Source organism: Ochlerotatus camptorhynchus, unplaced genomic scaffold, assembly GCF_037179485.1.
Source record: "Ochlerotatus camptorhynchus isolate MF236.1 unplaced genomic scaffold, CSIRO-AGI_Acam_v1.1 ptg000045l, whole genome shotgun sequence".
NCBI lineage: Eukaryota > Metazoa > Arthropoda > Insecta > Diptera > Culicidae > Ochlerotatus > Ochlerotatus camptorhynchus.
In genome coordinates, this window is record NW_027040536.1 from 4,088,213 (window position 1) to 4,108,986 (window position 20,774).

At 38.4% G+C, this 20,774-nt stretch overlaps 1 protein-coding gene across 1 annotated transcript in view; it reads right to left on the reverse strand.

Moving 5' to 3' along the window:
- rho-6 (rhomboid-6) overlaps window positions 1-18,926 on the reverse strand; it is a 30,157-nt gene extending 11,231 nt beyond the window's left edge. Inside the window, exon 1 of the mRNA XM_065238577.1 lies at window positions 17,683-18,926. Coding sequence (XP_065094649.1) covers window positions 17,683-18,225 — 543 coding nt within the window. The 5' untranslated portion in view covers window positions 18,226-18,926. The remainder of the gene's footprint in view (window positions 1-17,682) is intronic.
- Between the last annotated feature and the right edge of the window lie 1,848 nt (window positions 18,927-20,774).

Below are 20,774 nucleotides of genomic sequence, written 5' to 3' on the forward strand. Positions count from 1 at the left end.
TATTTTCAAAAGTTTTGTTCCTCAGGGCAGAGAATCGCTTTTTAATTTGTTTTTGCAAATCCCGCCAGATAACTTTCATGGCAGGATCGCGTGTTCTTTGATATTGTCTTCTACGGACATTTTTAAGACGGATCAAGAGCTGAAGATCATCGTCTATTATAATTGAATCGAATTTAACCTCGCATTTTGGTACTGAGGCAGCTCTTGCTTCAACTATAGAAGTAGTCAGAGATTCAAGAGCATAATTAATTTCATCTTTGGTTTGCAAAGGAATGTTTGGATTGAAGTTATATTCCATAAATGTTCGATACTGCTCCCAATCAGCTCTATGGTAATTGAAAGTAGAGCTGTTGGGATTACAAATTATTTCTTGGGATATTTCAAAAGTTACTGGAAGGTGATCAGAACCGAAGTCAGCATGGGTAACCAATTGGCTACAAAGTTGACATGAATCAGTTAAGACCAAATCAATAGTGGAGGGATTTCTTGCAGAAGAAAAGCATGTTGGGCTGTTTGGATATTGAATAGTGTAATAACCTGCAGAACAATCATCAAACAGAATATTACCATTGGAATTGCTTTGAGCATTATTCCATGAGCGGTGTTTTGCATTAAAATCACCAATAATGAAGAATTTAGACCTATGACGGGTAAGTTTCTGGAGGTCACCCTTGAGAAAATTCTTTTGCTGGCCTACGCATTGGAATGGCAAATAGGCAGCTATAAACGTAAGTTGTCCAAATTTTGTTTCAACAGAAACTCCCAAAGTTTCAAAAACTTTGGTTTCAAATGAAGAAAGAATTTTATGCTTGATTCGTCTATGAATAATGATGGCAACGCCACCACAGGGTCCATCAAGACGATCATTTCTATAAATCAAGTAATTTGCGTCCTTCTTAACCTTATGGGCAGGTTTAAGGAACGTTTCAGTTATAATGGCAATATGCACGTTATGAACTCTCAAAAAGTTAAATAGCTCGTCTTCATTATCTTTAAGAGATCGAGCATTCCAATTTACAATATTTAATGCTTTAAAATCCATTACTGAATTTTAAAGTCATGACAATATTATTTGCAAATTTTACTCCAGTTTGAATAGCATCAAACATGGAGTTAGATTTAAGCATATCAGAAATCATGTCAATTAATGAATTCTGTAAAAATTACCAAGTGGTACTCGATTATGACGACTGGGTGTGGAAAAAAAACTTTAAATTCATGAAAACAGTAAAAAAAATTATCATTTGTACATTTTTCAAAAAAGAAATTTATGGCAAATTAAAAAAATAAATAGTTCAGCAGATTTGTAATGTAATATCCTAACGATTGGTGTACTTGGATTTTAATTTCATCCATAAATGACAAAGTTACAAGCATTCAAAACCGAACACATATTTTTTGATTTGCACTCCTGTATAGTCGACAAAGACGTAGTTTTACGTCAAAAACTTTGAGCAAAAAAGCTGTTTTTTTAAAGGCGCCCTGAGTAAAATTAGGATAAATTGCTCTAAATAGGCCAATTAAAGAGATAAAAATAGATTTATTTTAACAAAGTTGCTTGAAATTAGCTTTGGCGAAGAATGTATACTTTTGTTTCGTCGAATTTAAATTTTTGGATTTCAATGATAATAAGAACCACTCTAATTAATTGACACCAAATTGAAGACATAACTGTAAGGAACAAATTTGTAGACGACATCTTTTTCTAGTATTTCAATTACAGGACCTAAATGTATCTTTCCTGCAGTCTATTAAATAGTTACAATATCAACAACATCAATATTGACTCAATGTGATAAAAAAAAAGTTACATTCAAATCCAAAACAAGTAGTGAAAATTAATGTGCCATTTCTCGTTCTCCTAACCGTAACGTATTTCGCTGACGCCTATCAAACAAGTGTCGAATAAAGCGAAACCATTATCGCATCCTGACACTTTGACCGTTTCAGTCATGCATTTGCTGCTACCTAGTTACTTCTGTTGCTCCTGCCACTCCTTGAGGAGAAATAAATGCATGAAAATCCCTTAAGGAAGGAAGACATTAACCTAGATACGAATGGAATGCTAGACAAACCACCACTTTTTCTTTTCGCTTTCGCTTTCGGTTTCGTACGGTGTGGCGAAGGTTCTTCATATTAGGGTGATTCAAATTTCCAGCTTGCTGAGGGTCGCAACATCACTAAAATTTTTATGCTCATTCGGTTTCAACCTAACTTCGTACTGACAGAACAGAATGTATCAGTTTATTTATTTAGTTGAAGATGCTAATTTCAAATAACAGACTGTAGTGGTAATTTTTATACGATAGATGGTGTAGATGAAAGTATAGAGTCCCCCGCCACCACTGGGGGATACCCCTCACCTTCTTCTTCTTCTTCTTCTTCTTCTTCTTCTTCTTCTTCTTCGCAATTCAAGCTTATTGCGTGCTCTCAACTTAGTGTTCTAGATGCACTTCCACAGTTATTAATTGAGAGCTTTCGATGCCTGTACCATTTTTGCATTGGTATAATTGTATGGCAAGTCCTATTTCCTATTATACTTCCTATGCCCAGGGAAGTCGAGCTAAGGGAGACACCCCTCACCATCCCTCTCCAAAGGGGGAGTTTGGTAAAGAGAGATGAAAAAATCGATTTGTACCTTCCTTAAAAGTTGTCCTAGCTCGCTATTCTACTCTCTATATGCAATTTTCACACTGCCGTTCTCTAACGGAACTATCAACTCTATACTTTCATCTACTCCATCTATCGTATAAAAATTACCACTACAGTCTGTTATTTGAAATTAGCATATTCAACTATGTAAATCGTTGACTTCACGCAGAAGTAATACTAAAACATATATTCAAAGTATATTTATTATTTTTAATATTGCGATTATTATTTTTAATATATGCGATTTTATCAAAAGATAAGCACTTCAAACGGAATTGAATGGGACCCAACGCGCGCTCTAAAAGCTGATAAATCGCATTTTTTTTTCCTTTGGTTTGTTTTTTCCGTCGATCTTGTTTTCCGTGCTGAGCACCAATGCTACCGACGTGCCAGGAAGGCAGCTCCCACACCTGGACCCTACCTATCGACCCATCAACTCATGAACAGGGGACCAACGGCTTTACTTCCCATCCGAAGGAAGGCGTGATCAGAGATGTTATGCCTCAAGAACATCCCGGCGGCGCCGACTGGGATTGAACCCAGGCCTGCTGGGGTGATAAATCGCATTTAATCAATGTCAAAATAAGAGAAAAACTTTTGTAATTACTGTAGCGCCTCTAGTTGTCGTCGCAAGAAACTATTGACAGCGTTTTGATCCGGAAAGATTGTTTATTTAGTAGTAAAAATTTCATCAGGATTCATATACTTATTCAAAAGTTATCGAAGATGGAACGTGACAGACGGGTAAAAATTGTGCACACTTACGTGCAAAATCCAACGTGGTCAGGAGGAATGATAACAAAGGCTCTCAAATTTCCAAAATCGACTGTAAATACCGTGCTTAAACGTTACCGGGAAACACTAACATTGGATCGTGTAAAAAAAAAAACAAACTAGAAGTGGAACATATGACCGAAAACTACGAGCGAAGGTCATAAGGGCAGTCCAAAAGAATCCTGGGATCTCCGGTCGTAATTTGGCGAAAAGGTTCAGTGCGGCACACAGTACAGTTCAGCGAATCTGTATGCGAGAAGGTTTCCGGTCGTACTATGCCAGCAAACATCCCAACAGGATGCTGAAACTAAACCTGGTTGCCAAAAACCGAGCAAGGAAGCTGTACGAGCATGTTCTGACCAAGTATAACGGATGTATTTCGATGGACAATGGAAAAATGTAAAAATGGACTTTGTACAAATCCCGGGTCAACAATTTTACTTTAATAAACGTAAGGGGGATGCTCCGGATAAATTCAAATTTGTCTTTGCAGATAAATTCGCTCGCAAGTTGATGATTCGGCAAGGCATCTGCAATTGCAGAAAGAAAACAAAGGTTTTCATCACTGGAGCGACTATGAATGGACAACTTTACAAGGAGGAGTGTTTCCAGAACATAATTTTGCCGTTCATTCAATCAAACGAAGGTCCCGTAAAGTTCTGGCCCGATTTAGCCAGCTGCCATTACAGGCGAGATGTCATAGAGTGGTATAAGCAGAATAATTTCGATTGTATTGAGAAAAGTATCAATCAACCAAATTGTCCAGGTTTTTGACCCATTGAAAAATTTTGGGCAATTATCAAGCGCAAATTGAAGAAATTTAGCTAAATAAAAATCTTACAAAATGATCCCTTTAATGTTTTTGTACTTAATTTTCCCTTAGAGACTTTAGCATTATCCCAGCAAGGCATTACACTTCGAATAAAGTGCACTGCCGTACTGGTAGTTGTTTTCCAAATGTCAAAGGGTTTTATCAGCCCCTTGTCGAAGAACTTACGCCTTTTATTGAAAATTACCGGACAGTGGCCAAGCAAATGTTGCGAGTTTTCCTTTTCTATGCCACAGAAGCGACATACATCATCTTGAATTTTTCCAATCAGCTTCAAGTGATAATGGCTCGGACAATGACCTGTTATAAGACCTGTATACACGGCGAATGAGAACGACCCAAATTTGAGCTTAGTTCACTCATAATCGCTAAAAGTGCAAGAACTGGCGATTATGAGTGAACTAAACTCAAATTTGGGTCGTTCTCATTCGCCGTGTATATATGCTAAGATCTTTCTGAGAACTTCCAGGATTTTGTGGGTCACAGAAATGTTTGGATTAATGAATCGCTTCGACTGTCTAGCAATGGAAGTGTTCTTCCAGTTTTCCTCCACTTTTGAAGATTCCCAGGCTTTTAGCTCCATTCTAAGAGATGCAGCCAATAAGCCACAAAAGGGCTATGGCCCTATGAACTTATGAGAAGATCCGAGTCTTGCTATTACATCAGCTCTTTCATTTCCGTCAATCCCGCAATGACCAGGAACCCAATATAAGTTGACTTGATTATGACAAGACCATTTTTGAAGTGATTGAACACACTCCCAGACAAGTTTGTATGTACATGTCACCGATTTTAAAGCATTTAGAGCAACTTGACTGTCGGACATTATGCATATATTTGAACTCTTATAGCTTCTATGCAAACATATAATAGAACACTCTAAAATTGCTTGGATTTCAGCTTGGAACACAGTTGGCCATCTGCACATAGGAACCGATATGTCTATCCCTGGGCCATTACTCCTACTCCCACTTGATTGTTCAATCTTGAACCATCTGTATAAAAAACAATCGATCCTGGATGAAGAATCGGACCACCAAATTGCCATGAATTACGCCCAGGGTCAAAAAGTCGATTGAAATTCTATCTTTTCTCCATCTAGTCTTCATTGTGCCTTACTAGAGAGTTGATACTAACTGTTTTTAGAATCCTAGGATGTCCTGTAAGGTTTCCTTAAAAGAGTTTCACTGACCTTGTAATCCTTAGAGCACACTTTTCGGCTTCTAATTGTACAAATTGATGCAATGGTAGCATACAAAGCAAAGCATCCAATGCCTTCGATGTTGTACTTCTCATTGCACATGTTATTGAGAGAGTTGCTAACCTTTGGAGTTTTTTTTTTAACTTTCTCTGAGCAACACTCTCTTTTGTTTTTGGCCACCAGACCAATGCGCTATAAGTAACCCTGGATTTCACAATTGCCGAGTAAATCCAATTGATCATTTTCGGTTTCAGTCCCCGCTGTTTACCGAATGTTCTTTTGCAATTCCATAGAGCATTAGTAGCTTTGTTTATTGCCTGCATTTATTATAGATGCATGTTCCAATTAAGTTCACTATCAAGGATAACTCTAAGATATTTGACAGCATTAGAAAGTATATAAAAAGGATAATATTATGACGAAAATGAATGTGTTTGTTCACCCACGAAGTAGAAAACATTTCCGCCAAAATAGCATAACATCTTCAGTGGCAATGACACACTTATCAAGAGTAATGGGGGAAATGTACACCTGCGACGTTTAAAGCAGTTGAGATCGAAAGCACTCCGAAAATGTTGTAGTTCTCGTTGTCAATTGGCTCAGCAAGTATTCAATCGAGCAAGCAATAAATATCGCACATATAATTGCTTCTTGTACAAACGCAGTATGTTAAATCCGCCATCGACAAACTGAAATCCTCCACTTCACCGAACCATGATGGTATCCCTTCATGCATTTTGGAAAGGATCTGCGACGCTCTGATTCATCCTTTAAAAGTACTGTTCAATGCTTCTATGCGAGAGCGCCGATTTCCCTCCAGCTGGAAGACATCCATGTTATGTTCCCAGTCCACAAAAAAGGAGATAAACGCAACATTGAGAATTACCGTGGGATTACATCGTTGTGCGCTAGCTCGAAGATTTTTGAGATCTTCAGCAATATATCCTGTTTGGTTCCTATAAGAATTACATTTTTTTCCGATCAACACGGTTTCTATCCCAAGAGATCTGCTTCTACGTATCTCATTCAGTTGACTTTTTTATGCTTGCGCTCGTTGGACAATGGCACACAAGTTGACGCTATGTATACCGACCTTAAATCTGATTTTGATCGTGTTGGAGTATTTAAATAGTAATAGTTTTTCGATACTAGAACAATCGGGATATCGGAAAGGTCATTCTTGTGAAACCACGTTGAATTTGGTATTAGCGAAGTGGAAAAATAACTTGGAGTGTAAAGATACGATTGTTGCTGTTTTTTTTTTTGGATCTTAAACGTGCTTTTGAAACAATTCCTAGGCCATTATTGTTAAGATCAATCAAGCGCATTGGAATTACGAGTACTGCATATAAATTGTTTGACAGAACTCAACGGACTGTTTTTAATGATTCTGTTTCCAGTCCCGTGAGGAATAACCTTGGAGTGCCCCAGGGAAGTGTATTAGGGCCCCTGTTATTTATTATGTATATTAATGTCTTGCGACGTGTTTTACGATTTTGCGACATCAATCTTTTTGCAGATGATACTGTGTTATTCATTGCAGCTAAGGATTTAGATGATGCCGTTTTACTCTTGAATGAAAATTTGTGTTCTCTAAGTAGATGGTTGAAGTATAAGCAATTGAGATTGAATTCAAGTAAAACTAAATTTATGGTAATTTCGCGGAATCGATTAAATGATAACGTCTCTGTTGTAATTGATGATGAGACTATTGGTCGAGTTCGGGAGATTAAATATCTTGGCGTGATTATTGATGACAAACTTAAGTTTAACTCTCACATTGACCATGTCATCAAGAAAATTGCCAAGAAGTATGGAATTCTATGTCGACTGAAAAACGATTTAATTATTGCCAGTAAAATACAGCTATACAAATCAATCATACCTCCTCATCTAGACTTTTGCCCTTCCATTTTATTTCTGACCAATGAAACACAAATATCGAGATTACAGCGCTTGCAGAATAAAATAATGCGTTTGATATGGAGATGTAATAGATTCACTTCCTCAACTTTTATGCTGGACGCTTAGCAATGGCTGTCAGTGAAGCAAAGAATTGTGTTTTTGACTATGGTGTTCATTTTTAAAGTAGTTAACGGTTTGCTGCCTCGATATTTGTGTGATCGAATTGAAAGAGGAAGTGACTTTCATAGATATAATACTAGAAACGAGGTTGAAATAAGAACACCACATTTCTTGACTTGTGCTTCACAAAATTCATTATATTTCAAAGGAATAAATGTTTTCTATTTGATGGCTAGACATAGCAAACGTTCAGCAACACTTACAGAATTTAAAAGGCATTGCATTCCACACGTTAAATCTGTCGTTTGAACAGTTATCCAGTGATTTTTTTTAATGAATTGACAAATTATGTATCTTGACGAAGTTATCTCTAACGGATTATTTTATATGGATAGCTGTCATAACGACTACTCAATAATTATTGCAGCACTGCAAAACCTATTTCTGTTCACCAAGATGGTGATGATGAATATTTTATTTAATAGTAGTAGATTAAAAAAAAAAGTCTACACGGGTTTGAGCCTCGCGCGTGTATTACGGATATAGAAGGCTGAATTGAACATTTGATAAAACGAATTCTATTTTGAAGCTTATTTGTAAGATATCTTGAGTTAGTAGTAAGTTTTCTGCCAAATGTTGGGGTAATAGGACGCTTTGTTGATTGTTTATTAACTTTTGATTGCTTGCAATACTTATGAATATTTTAGGTGGACAAAAAGGTGAACTAAGAGGTGAACGCCCGAGCTTTTTCTCATTTATATCGCTGTGAAGCAACTGTAAACTCTAGAGGGAATTTATATCCGTAACTGTAATCAGTTCGATTTTGTTTGCAAACCTGGTTAAGTTGTCATATTTAATTATCTTAAAGATAAATCGTCCAGCTCAAACCTTTGTAGGGGTAAGAGGTGGGACTACCATCATCATCATCATGGGATCTTATTTGAACGTCTTGAAAGACTCGGTGCTTCATCCTCATTGACCTGCTGGTTGAAATCTATTCTAACGGATCGGAAGCTAATTGTGAAGATTGGAAATGACTCATCTGAGCCGTTCACCAACTTATCAGGCGTACCTTAGGGCAGTAACTTGTGCTCTCTGTTTTTTACTATATTCTTAAATGAACTATCTAAGACACTGCCTGATGTCAAAATTTACATGATAGTGAATAGTCTTCAGGACTGCCTCGCATTACAACAGTTAATCCATCGTTTCGCTGAATGGTGCTGAACATCCTTACATTGAGCATTCATAAGTGCAACGTCATATCGTTCCACAGGAAACTGAAACCGATTATACATGACTATAACATCGCCGGCCAGCCTCTTGAGCGTGTTCATCAAGTACGGGATTTGGGCGTACTGCCTTCGATCGCTATACCATAGAGGTAAACTCTAAGCAGAAGGTCCCGAAGAAACGTGCTCAATTTTTTGGCTCAGCTCTGGACTCTCTTCGGTCCCAAGCTAATCGATGCACCCCTCGAAACATAGGAAAATCCACGAACCCTTCATTTTATCTGTCAAACTTTCATAGCGAATCAAATCAAACATAGTGTAGTACTAGAATGGGGTACGTTAATCGATTTGCTTAGGACCAATAGGCTAGGCAAGTAATGAGCCAATTCAAATTCGTTAGTTTCCACCGGTTGGCTATACTGCGCTCTTGTGCGATCGATCCTTGAATGCTGTAGTTTGGTGCCCGTATCAGTCAACGTGGATTGTTAGGATTGAAGCAATCCAAAGAAATTTCGTGAGATATGCCTTTCGTGACCTTCCGTGGTGAGATCCCCTCCAGTTACCACATTACGAAGACCGTTGTAGACTGCTGGGTATTGAAACCTCTGGAGAAAAGAAGAAGCACTGCTCAAGCAGTTTTTGTGGCTGAGATCCTGTTGGGAGAGACGGATTCATTGGAGATCCACGCGCAGCTGAATGTTTAAGCAACGGAACGAATCATTCGTCACCGTGATTTTTTGATGCTCGAGTCTCGCAACGCTTTTTATGGTCAGCATGATCCCATCCACTTCATGTCAGCCAGGTTCAACCAGATGTACTTGCATTTTGACTTCAACGCTTCTGCTGCTACATTTGAGCGTAGACTTTCTGAAAGACGCAATGACACCCATTGAACTACGATGAAATGCCTCTATGATTCAATGAAAGTGGTGAGTAACTGTCCAATTTATATAACATGCAAAGATTGAGCTACCTGTTCTTTTTATTCCTCCGGTAACTGGAGGAACGACTAAGCGGACCAGGAACATATCTCAAGCAACAGTCTCCGTCGTCAGCAGGTGGGCGCTTTCGGTTGGTTTCCAGCTCTCCGCGCCGAAGAGTGTACGGTGCCATATCTGTCACTCGGGCCATCTGATTCGAGGACCACCGATCACCATCCAAGATCATCCGATTCCGCTTGAGAAAACAGTGCGTGTTCTGGGGGTAGTACTGGATCGCACCCTAAGCTTCAACCAGAACTTCAGGATGGTGAAAGAAAATTGTCGTAGACGCATCAATATAGTCAGGACAATCTCCCACCCGCATCGCTCCAGCAACCGTGAGATCCACCTTCGTGTCGCTCGGGCTGTAGTCGACTTTTCTACGGCCTCGAAATAACCTGCTTAGTCACCGAGGAGCTCAACCACATCCTTCCCGAGTAGCCAACTTTCATCACAATAAGTTACAGCAACTTGTTTATGACTGAAATAAGTCGTATATAAGTTTCTACAACTGATTTGTGACAAGCGTGCTACTAGGACGCTCCGGTATACAATACCTACGTACGCATCGTATCCGGCCTTCTCCCTTCCTCGCCTGCAGACGCCGCATGTGTGGAATCGGAATCCTCCCTTTCCACTATCGATCTGCTGCAAGCCATTGCTACGAAAGTCGTTGCCCTGGCTGCTAATACATCCGGGAACGAAAGGGTCTTTCTCCTTAACGAGGGGAACAGAGCCCTCCGCACTGCAGCCAACCGTGACCTCCCCCGGTGGCCAAGGTCCACTGGCATGGAGAGAAGAGTTGGCGAGCAAACGTCGTCAAAATAGATAAGCGGATTAAGAGTAGATTCCAGGCCGGAGATAACTCTGTAGCTTTGAGACGTTCTGTTGCAGAGCTTCTCGGGTCGGTTTATCCGGGGCACGTTCATCGCTTTACGGACGGATCGCGGTCGCGGGCTGGAGTTTGACTCGGAGTGACAGGACCGAACTCTGTAACGAGTCAAAGTCTACCGGAGAGTGTTCCATCTTTTCCGCTGAAGCCGCAGCTATTCTAGACGCAGCCATCACTCCGGCAGATCAACCGATCCTCGTGTTACAGGATACAAGCCATTACACGGTACGCCCCACCTTCAACCGTCTTTACGTGGATCCCCGGACACTGCGGTGTTCCCGGAAACGAGGCTACGACAGACTGGCGGATCTGGTGCATCCCGTCCCCGCTACACCAGAAACGTACCTCTCCTAGACGTCAAGCGTTGGATTATGGAAGCCTGGCAGCAGGAATGGTTCCAGTTGCGGATCACTTTCCTGAGGAAGATCAAGGAAACCATACGCTCTTGGTTGGACAGCCAAAAGTACAAGAACCAGCGGATCATCTCAAGACTCCGGACCGGTCATGCGAGAATTTCCTGTAATTTCAGTGGGACACCTTACCGCAAGGTCTGTTCAATTTGCAGCATCCCCGCCTCGGTGGAACACGTGCTGTGTGTCTGCTCGGAGTTCCCGAAGCTACGCGAACAACATGGACTCCCGGAGAACGTCAGTAATCTGCTTGGTTACGACTCCTCGACGTTGGCTGCGCTGATCGCCTTTCTGAAGGAAGTCCATTTCAGCTTTAAAGTTTTTAAAATATTGTCTGTCTCATTCGTTGGGTAATCAGAGCCAGTTATATGTCACGTTCATGTCAAATTGAAACCTATTTTTTTAGGCAGGATCTAGCCTGACCATCTGCTATATAACGTGATGAACTAGCATACGGCTAAAAATCACGGTAATAAAGAAAAAATTATCAAGTGACTTCATCTTTCTGACGAGGGCTTGGCCTGGCACCTGACGACCGCATGTTTTTTATTCTATGAACGGATGGGGGGGGGGAGGGGTCACATCTAAATCTCAAATCTAGATGTTCGATAATTCTCACACTAGCGAGTTAATCTACGAAAAATCTACTTTCATTTGGCGCATCTTCTTGCATCGTGCATTATCTTTTTGCAGCAAATCTTCAGAATCGTCATCAATCTTCTTTCTATCTACTCAGCGTGTGCGCAGCTAACCACAGCAAAACAAAATCTTTCCTGCATCGTAGATAGAGTCACCCCCTCGCTATGAACCACGATTTTAAACTATTATGTTGTGATTCTATTTTCGTTTATTTTTTATATGATTCGCTTTTTAATTATTGTATATGTTGTGTGAAAAGATATGGGGTTTTTGTGCCTGCGTGTGGTCGGCATTCGCCTGTAGCTGGTTCATTCAGGCTTTTCCCCATCGAAACTTCATTAAGCCTGTTAGTCAGGTGAAGATTATAAACTAAATAAATAAATAATAAAGAGTAATGTTCAAGATTTGTTTCTATATAAGCCTGGGATCAAACAAATAAGCTTGAAATTGAAGAGGATGGTCTGGATTTGATTAGAAATCGATTACGCTGATGTGGGACAAAGTAGATAATTTGAACCACCCTAATGCATACAGCGCTTCGTTTTATTTTGAGGGGCTTATGATTCATCCCAGTTGGAACCGGAAAATCGATAGAAGGGGGAGAAACGGAAGTCAAGATGATTGTTGGGTGATTTTTTTTCTTTGTGTCAAGGGGGGAAACGAAGTTGTGATGTGGTGGCAGAATACTGATGGGGTGTGTTTTTTTTATCTGCTAAGCTGCTACTACGTACATGTGCGTCCAGTATGCGGAACCAGAGACTGTGTGGCACGTGAGACATCAAGGAGCCATGGGTGTTTCCTTGAACTTAGAAAGTGATAGTTTGGTTGGGATTTGTGTGCGCTGTTAGTAGAGTGTCAGGGCGGCACATTAATCATGGTTGGACAATGGACAGTTGACGACACGGGATGATTAATTTGTTTGTTTCTGTGTAGGTTCATTGACATTAAATTCTACGAAGGTCTTGAGATACTTTTTAGTTAGTGCATAACCACTGATTGATACAGCCGGAAAATGCGAACAGTCATTTATAAATAAGTTTTCTTCTCCCCTCTATCAAATAGACCATCTTTATCTTGTCATCGAATGAGAGGGTAACTGATACTGATATTTGGCAATCTGGTAAACAGTTTATCCTAAGGCTTGAGATACAATCCCCCTAATTCCCAGCGGACAACACCACTTTAGCCGGTGTGTCATCTATGATTATTCTCGAGTAAGCCCTGAATTATTTCTCTTCTTTTTAAGATGTGCCATACAGTCACATCAGCTGTGCGAAGTTCTAATTATCCCATAATAATTCTCATCAAGATGACAAGATGTAATCGAATGGGACATTTTAATATCTGCGACGTGAGCAGTGAATCGTTTCAAGTGTCAAATATAATGCAACCCATTCACTAGGTGAAATCTCGTCAATTATCGACGTATTCCTAAACGTTTTTTATTTGCAAAATGCACTTCAACTGCCACACGCTGCGTAAAGTCAAGAATCAAGTTGCATGTGAATAGGTATGTAAACAAAACGCCATAACTACGGACCGCTCCTATTGCAAATATACAAAACAATCCGGCTTTTTGTGTACTCTCAACAAGTTCAGTTTGAGGTAAATATTTGCTATATCACCTGTGTCTCCTCGCCGCCGTCAGCAGGAGCCATATGGGCGGGCATCGTTTCGCATGCCAAAATCAATTTACTTTTCTACTTCGGTTCCGTGCACGTTCTTGTCAATTATGCGAAGCGGTATGATGTAATGTACATACACCTCAAACTTGGCTCAACGAAGGAGGAGAATGGGTGAAAGAAAAAAATTCAATACAGATTTTTGTCGCTTCGATTTCCATTCTAGTGTCACACGGTAAAACTGTGTCAATCGCACTGACTGACCAAATGAAGAACGGTGGCTCGACAAACATATGCGCGAGGTGCCACCACCCAAGTAGGCTATGTATTTGCCTGTAAAAACGAAAATGACCGAGATTTGTCGGTAAAGTAAAGAAACAATCGCTTTTATTTAAACTAAAAGGTATTTATTTCACAAAGAACGCCCTTCGCGGACAGCTGAATATAAATGCATATGAAGACCGATTCGGGAGGAAGGCTGAGTGTAGGAATAGTGGTGGATGGCTTACGCTGGTTCCTGTTGATTTGACCTACAATTCAGTAGGAACCTTGGTCGACCAAGACAGCGCCAAGTTGTAGCAGTGCATCGAGGATTCGAAGGGTGTAAGCGACTGCAGAGATTTGCTACCTGTGGGGCTTCCCTGCAGCAACGCGTTTGTGGGTTGCATAGATATCCTGCAGGTGGGGTGGCAAAACTCATGCATAGTAGGATTAGCCTAATGGTAATCCGCGATGCGTTAGATGTTGATGGGCTTTGGTATGGCTACATGAAGACTGCCGTTTACACTATAGGCAAGCGAAAAAAAAACGGTTTAAAGTATGAACTTATCACAATTTATAGTAAATATATGATATTCTTCAAAAGATTGATTTTATAATTTAAGAAAACAATGTTGCTTCTTAATTATTTTTTAACAAATTCCAAAACTTGAAATCTAAATCATCCTTAATGTAATCGCGTTACTTAAGATATTGATGAAATCGACCAGGGTTTTAAGTGCTTTACTTACTGTCTTACTGATTGGAAAAAAATCGACTGTATCCAAAAGTTTTAACATTTGGTGGAATTTGATACCTTTTTACCTTGTGCAGTTTTCCAAAATGCACACTAAAGTCATCGAAAAAGCAAGGGCGTAGACAGGTTATAAAGTAGAGAGGGTAAATGTTTTATCATTAGGCTGAATATCACTAAGCCGAATGCCATTTTGCCGTATGTGATTAGGATAAGAAAGAATTAAGTCAAACGAGTAAATTATCCAAAAAAAATAATAGTAATCTTGAATATTTCTGAAAATTCAAAGTTCGAAATATCGAAACGAGATAATTCAGCATATTTTCTTTCGAAAGGCCATCGAGCTAAAATGAAAAAAAAAAAAATGGTGGGCATTATTTTGATCGACTTCTGAATTTTTAATCAAAATTGTCCATCTAAAACTAGAACTCAATAAGAAATTCAGACACAAATATCAGACAAATCTGTAAAATTTATTTAATTAAATTTATTTATATTACTGAAAATCACCTTTTCTAATCATTTAATAATAACTGTGTACTGGTACCAATATAATGTATCTTTTCAATCATTGACACAGCATTTGATGACAAATTAAATTATTTGGGCACTAGAGAGTAAAGTTTGCGATATAGAAAAACATTTCAATGTCACAATGCATTTTCACGCCAGATAGCAAACCGGTTGGACATGATTGCTTACGATTTAAGTAAAGCTTTGCTCATATGTTGCTTATTACCCAGGGTTGCATTTTTCATTAAATTTGATTACGGCAGTGTGAAAATTGTTTATAGTGGTAACGGAACTATCAACTCTATACATTCATCTCCTCATCTATCTTATAAAAATACCACTTTAGTCTGTTATTTGAAATTAGCATCTTCAATTATGTAAATCGTGGACTTCACGCATAAGTAATACAAAACAAATAGTTAAAGATAAACTATGATATTTTATCTTTTACGAATTTATTTTGACTTTTTAGAAGCTTCCTGGCATTCTGGAAAGACTCTGTTTTATAAATCTGAAATGTTGAACATGAACACATTGAACACCTCTCCCGCCCGAAAATTTTAAAAGTAACGGTTATGAATTTTGTCAATTTGTAAGTGTCCATGATTCTGATCATTTTACAAGTTTGCATTTTTCTTCTTCTTCTTCTTCTTCTTCTTCTTCGCATTTCAAGCTTATTGCATATCGCATATTAGCTTATAGCGTGCTCTCAACTTAGTGTTCTAGATGCACTTCCACAGTTATTAATTGAGAGCTTTCGATGCCTGTACCATTTTTGCATTGGTATAATTGTGTGGCAAGTCCAATCATACTTCTATGCCCAGGGAAGTCGAGAAATTTTCCAACCCGAGAAATTCCTAGACCGAACCGGGAATCGAACCCAGTCACCTCCAGCATGGTCTTGCTTTGTAGCTGCGCCTTTACCGACTGAGCTAGGGGAGGCCCCAGGTTTGCATTTTTCGTGATCTCTAAAAAAATTAAAAAATCTGACAAGAGATTTTTAGGATTTTATTTTGTTTTTATTTTTTAGAATAGGTTAGGATATTTTATTAAAGAGATTTTCAGCCATTGGCTAGTTCGTCTCTTGATGGAATTTCACTTAAAATTACAAAAAAAAAATGTTTTGTGTATTTTTCCCAAAAAAATATCACAACTTTATCTCAGGCGTCATTTTAATCAGAAGTCCAGTTTCCATGCTACAATTTTTTCCAAAATCCAAAGTGGCCGAATTTTAGCAAAAATGTGAATCATTGCCCATAACAAACAATTATGCAAAGTTTCATGAAAATCGGAAAAGGTCGAGGTTTGGGCGTCATTTGGCGTGGAACTGCTCTATTTGGGCATCACACTAGACTTTAAAGCTTTCCACATATTGAAATAATTGCAAAAGTGATTGTCCGATCAAATCTAAAACTTAAATTTGACCAGAAAGTCTATTTAACATTGTTTGGGAGTTTTAAGTTCAAAGTAGAAGCAATTTAAAGACATTGGAGACGTGTTGCAAAAATCGGATGTCATTTTAAATAGTTATCAGATATTTTTCCACATCTCTGAAGCTGAACTAAAACATATTAAGTCTCATTTTTAAATGTCCTAAAATCTTTAAAAAATGTTTTATCCCGTAATAAAAAAAATACAATGTTAATTTGAGCTCTCAAATGAACAATTTTCTGGATCTCAATATTTTAAAGCTCGGGCTTTAAAAAGTTATATCTAGTCTAGTCTAGTATTTGTCATAATCTTTCGGACAGGCGATGGCACAAAAAAAAAACAATAATAAAAAGTTTTCTACATATTTTATAGAGCTGCTGAGCCCTTGAATGAACACTAAAAAACGATTCCCAAGTAACACATAAAACATCTTTTTGAAAAAGATTTAGAACGGCTTGTTGTATAAATGTATTATAAGATGATGATGATGGTCCCACCTCTTACTAGATGCAGAAAACATCCCACGTTATATATGAGGTTTAAAGATGTTTTCTTCATACTTCTTTGATTCAACATTTTCCAAAATAGTTTTCTTTTGCTTTTATCTTTAAATTTTATTTGAACGTGCATCTTACTGTTTTAATACCACTATAAAACATGTCGTATACAAAATCAATCCAGATTTACGTAAACATTGACGGTGCCATTGAGCCGGACTCTCTCTTCATGCAGTGATTGACAGTTTCTTATGAGGTATTCGGAGGTTTGTTATAAAGAAAGTTGAAAATACTTTTTTATGACATCTCATAAATTAATACAACTGAAAATGTGCAGGTTGTCTTATAAGAAGGTAAAAATACGTTTAAATAACATTCTGGAAATAAAATGTACGCTTTGCAGCTAACAAAACGTCTTCATGACAGATCGAAGGCGTGTTGAACGAGAAAATAATTTTCATGCCATTGGCAAGAAGATGATAGATACTTATAACAAACCTTTCATCAAGCGGTGTTGGTCTAGTTAGGTAATAACAAGTCTACCACGCCAAGGACCAGTGACCGAATCCCATGCTCAAGTTGTTTTATTGTTTTTTTAGTCGCTTGTTTTTATGATGTTTTCAAAACATGTTATAAGACCAGTATTTAGTTATATAAGCTCCGCGTCTTGCGCTTTTTAGGTTGTATAAATGTATTAAATGATGTATATTAAAGTATTAGTGATTCTTTGCGTTAGTCATTACAAAGTATTTTCAACTTCTTTATGACAAGCCGTGTTGCTTGGGTTATCTGTATCAACCGAATCCATTTTTGAATTATAGCCTGTATTGTATTTTGTGTTTGTTCTAAACTAAAAAGGGGGGGGGGTGGGGAGGTATTTGTCCCTCACATTCTATAAACCAAGTATGAGAAATGTGCCCAAAGTAAAAATCGTATGAAATCAAAATCAGAATTACGAAGTAGAACAACTCACCTGTATTGCACTAATCACCAACAGGCTCCATGGCACGGTCCAGGGACAGCATTGGCATAACTTGACCAGGGCAGTTTTGGCATCTTTCCGCTTCCGTCGCTTCCGGTTGGTCCTAACGAACTTATCCACTAGTTTGGCGTCAAAATGAGAATCTTGTTTACATTCATTGGCACTTCCACTGCTGCTAGTATGGCTTGTAGTGCTACACTCACTGGTACTTAAAACACTTCCCCTTATCTTCCTATCTCGCTTATCTTTTGGCACATTACGCTCCAAATCTATCGAATATATTCGAGTTTTTGGCTTCTTGAATAGTCGGTCACTTTCCACACTGGACTCACTCTCACTCTCCTTCACGATAAACGGTTCCGATGGGTCTTCTTCCTGTGCCTTGTTGACCTTTTCCGACACGTGTTCGTTATCACTCCATGCATCACTTTTCCTTCCGGTTCCGGTCACATTGTCGCCAAATACGGTGGCCAGGAGATTGTTCCCCGAGCTGGACGTCGGAACTATTCGAGCTGATTTCACTTTTGCCTCCATTTTCTCTCACCGATCATGGGCAACGACAGTCATAACCTTAACCCCGATAGAGCGACTAACTTCTTCTAAGGCCTCAGCATGTAAACTAATAAACCCCTTTTCGATCGTAGTAAGCTAATGCTATCTAATCAGCGACAAATCGGGGCACACTTCGACCATCACCATCATCGCCGTTGTCGTAGTCTTGCTGATGGAAGAACGATTTGTTGCCGTTGCATGATTGCCGCAACTCATTCAACGTATGACTGACTATCTGAAGGAGAAGCTTTGTTCTGTTCACCGCATAATCTCCGTTTTCGCGCAGGTTAGGTGACACAGTGACATTCGATTTCGAAAAAGGGTTTACCTCACTCCTCCAACCGAGGAGGATCGCGTGTTCGTGTAAACAGCCAGCGGTTCGAGGTTAGCGGATTAATTAATCTCACCGATTGGTTCTTTTGTTCGGGTTCTTCCACCGGATGATTGAGCAGCTGCTCTTCGCGAGATTTGCTCAGCACTTTTTGAAAGCAATTTGTAAGTGCTTTCGGTTAGCCTAAGCTAATGCTACTGTGTGCCGTGTTAGGTGACACATGTTTGTATACGTTATGGGAAACGCGTTATTCCTACTAATCCGTTGGATCTGATGGATTCGGTTTAATCGTTTCGAGCTGACGCATCGCTGCGCACGGAGCGAACTGAACTGAAGACGTGATATACTCAATGGGAGCGGCAGTGATAACCCTTTGGTGCAGCCCGTGCCTTCTTGACTGATCTTTAAGTCTTTTGTTTTGATGGTTTGTTGATGGAATCATGCTGTAATTGTGTCCGATTAACTGAAAATAAACAAAAATATTAACGTTTAGTCCAGCGGATTTGCAGTCATTAGTAATCTAGCTAATTGTAACTCTTATCACGATTCCGGTAGTTGTCAGTACCGAAGTGACACAGTTCTTCACTATGATCATAAACACTTTATTCCGCTTGTAATTTAAGGAACGGCAGGTCATGGCTCACTGCCGCAAAATATCATCAAACTGCTAGTAATAATACTCATTATCTCCTTTTTTGTATAGACAACTCGTGAACAATCTTATGAGTAGCATTTTTTGTTTGTTTGGTTACAGGCCAGTCCGGTTTGACATCCGCACTATGATCATGCTTATTAATGCATTCATCTGTATATGAATGAATACGACAAATTAAGAAAAAAAAAAATGTGCCGGTCACTGATTGATGTCCGAGCTTGTTGCGTGCATGGATCACAGCTTACGAACGAGAAAAAAAAGCGTCATCTACAAATTTGGTAACGGAAGAAAAAAGCAAACCGTTCTGTCGGTAGCGAAAACGGAAATGGGTATCACCAGATTTTAATCGGACATTGGGGAAGCTTGTGTTCCGAATTTCTAGAGTTGCTTTATCCTACTATATTGAATCTCATTTTACTGTAGTGTCGAACATTATGGATTAATTTTTAAAATACAGTAAACTCTCCATAACTCGATATTGAAGGGACCATCGATATATAGAATTTTAGACGTGTAGAATTAAAAATAAATTTGAATTTCTATGGGGTCATTCAATAATTTTTGTTGAGCATTTAGGTGGGGGATGAGGTTTTCAAATTTCTTACGATCTATTATGATGGGGGAGGGGAAATTCATAAAAATCTTACGTGAGAAAAATACTGTAAGTTCATCTCTGCAAATAACTATTTAAGTATTTCCTAGAACTGCATTTAATGTTAAATTTTCTGGTCTGTACTACTGACAGTACTCACCATTAGAGAGTTGATGTATCGTATGGATCGTATGGATCGTATGGCCTGGTTAATTGACTTCAGTGAGAGTATGGTAAAATTTACTTTTAATGAAAATAGAACCATAATAGTGATATATATTATATTATTTCGACAAAACGTCGATGTTACTAATATATCTGTAAAATATGAGTTTTTAAAATTCCGAAAAATCAGATATTTTGAATTTTTTTTTTTTTTTTTAAATAAGTTATCTGAAATTCTATAATATATTTATATCTATATAGATGCTTAAGGAGAAGTTAACCGGCCCGAACATAAAAAAATACTTTCTGTACGTTTTTATTTTTCTAAAAATATTGGGAAAAAATATCAAAAATCCAAGAGAATTAGTTTCTTCCTTAGATTTTTGTCAAAAATTACATGTAAAAATATTTTTTCTATCTCATCATGAAAAAAAATTGGACTCTCAGAAAAACCGAAAAGTTGATGTTTTGTGGTTTTTAAGTCCAACTTTATGCCATAATGACTTATAAAAAATGATTTTGCGCGTGAATTTTCTTTGAAAAATTAGAAAAAATTAGATTTTTTTTTAGATTTTTGATACCTTTATTCAATATTTTTAGAAAAATCAAAACATAATTATTTTTTTCGGAGCAGGTGTTGCTTCTAGACTGTATTTGATTACTTCTCTGGAAGCATCTGGGACATTCCTGGATGTGACTATCGCCCCGATTTGATTTCCTTCATAATAGATTTTGGTATTTGTATTTGCATATTTATTTGCATTTTATTGTACTCATTCATCTGACAA